The following is a 5,728-nucleotide window of genomic DNA, read 5'->3' as shown; positions in this document are numbered from 1 at the left end:
TTTTAACCTGGGTTTAGGGGCAGGCTGTTTTATCCGTTTGGGACATGCTTCAGGGTGTAGAGCCTGTACTTTTTGAAGAACCTAAGAGTGGTATGGGGTGCCTGGGTGGCTCAGTCGGTTAAGCATCTGACTCTTGATTTTGGCTCAGGTCACGACCTCACGGTTTGTGAGTTGGAGCCCTGCATTGGACTCTGCTTTGATAGTGTTGAGCCTGTTGGGATTCTCTCTCTCTCCCCCCCTCTCTCTGCTCCTCTCCCGCTTGTTCTCTCTTTCTCTCCCCCCCACCTCCCAAAATAAATAAACTTAAAAAGAATAAGAAAATAACCCAAGAGTGGTGAAAACCATTTGAGATCTGAAGCACAAAGAAAATGGCAAAATAAAATTACTACTCATTAAATAAATATCTACATAATACAACTAGGCCAAAAAGTAACTGACTCACTCCTATATGGTTATCTAACAGTTATACTGGATGTGGTTTGTGAGTGCATTTTAATATGTTGTTCTGAGGTTAGGAGAGTCTTCCAATGTTAAAACTGCATGAAGACATAAAAAGCTTTTACATAACTCCCTAAAGAAAAAATGGGAATAACCAAAAAATAGAGTTGGTTCGTACTTGCAGGAAGAAAAGAAGACACTAGGAGGAAAAAGAGACAGTAAAGTCTGCTCAGGGGGCTGTGGAAAGAAGTGGCTCCATTTCTCCTTAGTCTGGACTAAGTCTTTCCCCTGATGCTTTCTTCTGGCTCTCCTTGATTCTAGAGCTGAAGCTCTGACGCCCATCATTCCATCCTGGGATTCTATAAATGATGGAGACAGTCTCTGTTTCTGCTGACAGATGGGTGTTTTTCAAAGCTTGCCAGAGAAGCCTGCCAGGTAGTTAGTTGTGACCCAAGCTAAGTTCATCAGTGGTGGACCTGCCTGGTGCATCACCCAGCCTGGTCTTGGTTCTGAGACACCAGGTCCATCTGAGAGATCTATTCTCAGGCTGTTTTTCTCTCTTTGGGCACTTTTCTCATCCCTTTGTACTCTTCTTTATCTTGGGAAAGGAATTTCCTTTGGTCATATTTGGATGAAGAATAAGACTTTAATGTTGCTGAATATTCATTAAGGTGTTTTGCCTATTGAGGAAAACAATGGGACAATGGTCAGAGAGGCTTATAAATAATAATAACAAGAATAATAACCTAGTCTTTGGAGCACTTTATCTGAATTAACTGATTTAATCCTCCTAATTGCCTCATGCAGTTCATTGCTACTCACATGTTACAAATGAAAAAAGGTGTGCAGGAATAAAGCAACTTGCCCAAGGTCATGCAGCAAGTCAGAGAAGAACTGGGAAACTAACCCAGGAAGTCTGGCTCCAGAACTTAGTGCCCTCACATAATGCACCTCTTCCCTCCCACTTAGTATGGCTCCTTGTGCCTTCTCCACCATTCTGGATCTTCTCTCTCATCTAGATATTCTCTTAGGGTCCTGGGAGGTACTTTCTGTGAGACTTTGGATGTCCCTCTTTGTGCCTGTGACTTTCTTCTCTTCTTATCCCTCTTCCTAAATGAGCCTGGAACCCTCCTGCTGAGAATACTCAGCAGGGTTGAGATGGGGCCCTCAGAAGCCATTGAATGAAATGAAAGTCCTTCATCACACAGACAGTAACCTTCTTTCTGCAACCTCAATAACAGCCATCCATGCCTCGATGCCTTTCTCCCTGCCTTGCCTTTGCTGGCTCACTATTGGAATTTTTAAACATCATTAGAATTATAGCAGAGAGCTGGAGTTTTTTTATGAGGACTTATATCAAGTATTTTTTTTATTGAGAAGGGATGCATTAATAACTAATGGGGTTAAGAGAAGTGAGGAAAATTTTCAGTGAATTTTCTTCTAAAGAAAATGAATCTGTTTTCTGGTGGCGCTTTTGTTTACATAAATTTGGTGCCAATGCTTTAGAATAGAGGCAGAACAATGCTACCAGTGGCTCTTCTTCTCTGTACTTATCCCAGCAAAGCTCAGCCTCTCATCTAAATAGAAGTTGAATGAATATTTAAAATATACTGGCTTAAAATATGTCATGTTATTAGCTCACCTGGGGACCACATTTCCCTGAATCTGGCCCTGTTCCCATTTCTGTCCCCACCTATATAGTCCCATTGATTCCTTCCCATAGCCCTTCATGCACTGAACAAGCGCATCTGCATAGGGGCAGGGGGATAGCCTCATAAATTGGGGCTTTCATTCCTTTCGATGCCTTCCTCCCTGGGACACTCTGAACCATTATCAGTAGATCCAGCTAGTATTTATTTGGTAACTTTATACTTCTTATTCTCTCCTTATTCTCTCTTATGGTCCCTTTTCTCCATATTCGCTTCCAGAGTTTTAATCATCTTTTCTGTAGTCCTAATAGTTGCAGATGGTCTAGAGCTTCAGAAGGAAACAAATCTTACCTGAGTAGTGGGAAAAGCTAAGGCAAGAAAGACTTTATGCTTACCCCTTCTTATAGAATGGAAACCTGGATCTTTTTGAGGGTGAACACAAGAGGGGTAGGAGGAGGGCTATCTTAATGGAGCGACAGGGGAGTGTATTGGTTCCCTGTACTCAGAGTAGTTCCTGGGGGGCTCTTAAGGATAGGGAGATCTAGCCTAGAGACACCTTTATGAAACCATTTGGGGAGGAGTATGAGAAGTCACAAGGAGCAGGTGATGAATATGGCCCCTCTCAATTTCTTTGGTTGCTCCATTCCTTGCTGCCTTTAGGGAAGATTTTAATTTGAGTCAGTGTGGAGAAATACATACCTTAAGCTTCTTCTGGATATCCATTTGGTGCTCCATTTTCATGTGCAGGAAGCCACAAGTGCCAAGATATTAGGCCAGTCTCATATGAAATGTTCAGAATAATAGCCAGATAAATATAATATGATTAAATATAATCAAATTAGAATATAGCTTAGCTAGTAGATCTTCAGGAAGGAGATACATTGTTATGAACATAGGCCATTACAACGTGGTGAAGTTTAAGGAAGTATTTTAAGGTTAAAATTTGAGTAAGTAGAAGTGGAAGGGAAGGGAAATTCAGGTAAATAGAGAAGGAGCAAAATCTTGGGGGACAGGAAAAAGTATAACACAGGTAAGGGCACAAATGCCACTTGTATGGAAATGGTAGAATGAGGTCAGAAAGGTATGGTGGGGCCAAATTTTGGGAGTAGGGTGACGGAGGCAGGGTGAAGCCTCTATTGTTTTTTTTTTTTTAATATTTATTTATTTTGAGAGAGAGAGAGAGACAGAGACAGAGACAGAGAGAAAAAGGCAGAGAGACAGAGTGACCCAAGAATCCCAAATAGGCTCTGCACTGTCAGTGCGGATCCCGATACAGTGTTTGAACTCACAAACCATGAGATCATGACCTGAGCTGAAACCAAGAGTCAGACGCTTAATTGACTGAGCCACCCAGGCGCCTCTGTCTCTATTGGTTCCAGAAGCATGATTGACACAGAAGGTCTACATGCTAATGAGGCATCAAGGGTCAGAAGTCATTCCTACACTCAAGTGAGCATTCTCTGGGAGAACTTGCCTGTGGAGAGTCCCATGGTTTAGAACTTGATGCTCTCTTGTATGATCTCCATACACACTCAGAGATCCTTTCTGTTCCTGTCACTTTCAGCAGACTCATCAGCTTCTGAGTCATTATAGAGAGGACTCTAAAGTGCATCATGACTCACACCAACTTTACCATCTTTCACCCTGCAGTTTTTGTCCTACTGGGCATCCCTGGATGGGAGGCTTACCACATTTGGCTGTCAATACCCCTCTGCCTCATGTATATCACTGCCATCGTAGGGAACAGCATCCTGATAGTGGTCATCATCACAGAACGTAATCTTCATGAGCCCATGTACTTCTTTCTCTCCATGCTGGCCATCACAGACATCCTGCTGTCCACCACTACCGTACCCAAGGCTCTAGCCATCTTTTGGCTCCATGCCCATGACATTGCCTTTGATGCCTGTGTCACCCAAGTTTTCTTTGTCCATGTGATGTTTGTGGGGGAGTCAGCCATCCTGTTAGCCATGGCCTTTGACCGCTTTGTGGCCATCTGTGTCCCCCTGCATTATACAGCCGTGCTAACATGGCGTGTTGTGGGAAGGATTGGTCTGGCCATTGTCACCAGAAGCTTCTGCATCATCTTCCCAGTGATCTTCTTATTGAAGCGGCTGCCCTTCTGCCGGACCAACATTGTCCCCCATTCCTATTGTGAGCATATTGGAGTGGCCCGCTTGGCCTGCGCTGACATCACCATTAACATCTGGTATGGCTTCTCAGTGCCCATTGTCATGGTCATCGTGGATGTGATCCTAATTGCTGTGTCTTACTCACTGATCCTCCGAGCCGTGTTTCGTTTGCCCTCCCAGGATGCCCGGCACAAGGCCCTTAGCACTTGTGGCTCCCACCTCTGTGTCATCCTCATGTTTTATGTTCCATCCTTCTTTACATTATTGACCCACCGCTTTGGACATAACATTCCTCGACATGTCCATATTCTGCTGGCCAATCTTTATGTGGTGGTGCCACCAATGCTCAATCCCATTGTCTATGGTGTGAAGACTAAGCAGATCCGGGAGGGTGTAGCCCACCGGTTCTTTGACATCAGGACTTGGTGCTGTGCTTCCCCTCTGGGCTAATGGCTCCTCAGGAATCTGCCCTCCAAGCTTTATCAAGGAAATTAAGTGTGAAATACAGAGATTTCCTGGACTAAGAGGGCTTTTACTTCTCTTCCTCTTTTTCTTCGTGGACCTTCTTTGTGGTCCTCCTCCAACTTTTCTTTTTTCCTCTTCTGGTTCTTCATCTTTGCCTTCTTCTCCTGTTTCTTTGTATTCTTTATCTTCTTCTCTTCTCACACCCCTCTTCCACAACCCAGGAATAATAACTAAGCATACATGCTTCTGATGTGAACATTTGGTATCTTCAGTAGACCAGACGTACTCCAGAAACACAGAGAACTGAACATAACATGAAGTGAGTTATGAGTGCATGAATAAAAATAGTTTTATATTTAACATCTGAAGAGATTACAGTTTCTTTTTTTTTTATCTCCAAATGTGCGTTGATTCTTTGTACAAACTCAAGTAGCTCTTCACTCACTTTTATAATGGCAGTTGTTTTTGAAAAACAGTCATACGTGTCCTTCAGCCATCTGGAAAACTGCTCATTCTTCAAATTTCAGATCAAGAACTACTTTCCCTGAAGACTCTTTCCTGAGTTTTCCAGGCAGTCCAAGGTTCCTGTCTTTGTACACTGATTGCATCTTGTACAAATCTCAAAATGTATGCAGTGAATTGTAATAGGTTGTTTATTTGTTTGTACCCCTAATTGATTGTAAATTCCTTGAAATCAGAAGAGTATGTGTCATTCATATTTGTACTCTCAGTGCATTATAAAATGCCTGGGACACAATAAATGTTTGAAAAATGAATGGGAGCACAACTACCCAATTACCTCCTGATGTTAGAACAGCATTTCTCTTATGCACTTAAGTGATCAGCTAAATTAGTCCACACACCAGGGATGAGTAAACCAGTTCCTCACAAAGTCACTTTGGTGTCAGGGAAGTAAACAAGCTGCAGATTGCAGAGTTTCTTACTTCTTGCATGTTTGCTGTAACACAGAGATCAGGGAATAGACTAGAGTAGGAGGAAACAGGTCACTCTTGATTTTCTTTTCTAACCTGGCTCCTACCCTTC

The 5,728-nt window shown here is 42.8% G+C and overlaps 1 protein-coding gene across 1 annotated transcript; it reads left to right on the top strand.

Moving 5' to 3' along the window:
- The first annotated feature begins 3,700 nt into the window (after positions 1–3,700).
- Positions 3,701–4,669, top strand: LOC124505742 (olfactory receptor 52B2). Its single transcript, XM_047071767.1, has one exon. It carries the CDS (start codon positions 3,701–3,703, stop codon positions 4,667–4,669), a length of 969 nt encoding a protein of 322 aa, XP_046927723.1.
- The last annotated feature ends 1,059 nt before the right edge of the window (positions 4,670–5,728 follow it).

Source organism: Lynx rufus, unplaced genomic scaffold (assembly GCF_022079265.1).
Source record: "Lynx rufus isolate CCGP_SWC_20201006 ecotype Redwood Valley unplaced genomic scaffold, mLynRuf1.p SCAF_9, whole genome shotgun sequence".
Taxonomy (NCBI): domain Eukaryota; kingdom Metazoa; phylum Chordata; class Mammalia; order Carnivora; family Felidae; genus Lynx; species Lynx rufus.
The sequence above is the reverse complement of the archived record's forward strand: the minus strand, read 5'-3'. Positions and strand labels throughout refer to the sequence as shown.

Excerpts from the sequence above, each read along its gene's own strand:
- LOC124505742 (XM_047071767.1), top strand. The coding sequence starts at position 3,701 with ATGACTCACACCAACTTTACCATCTTTCACCCTGCAGTTTTTGTCCTA.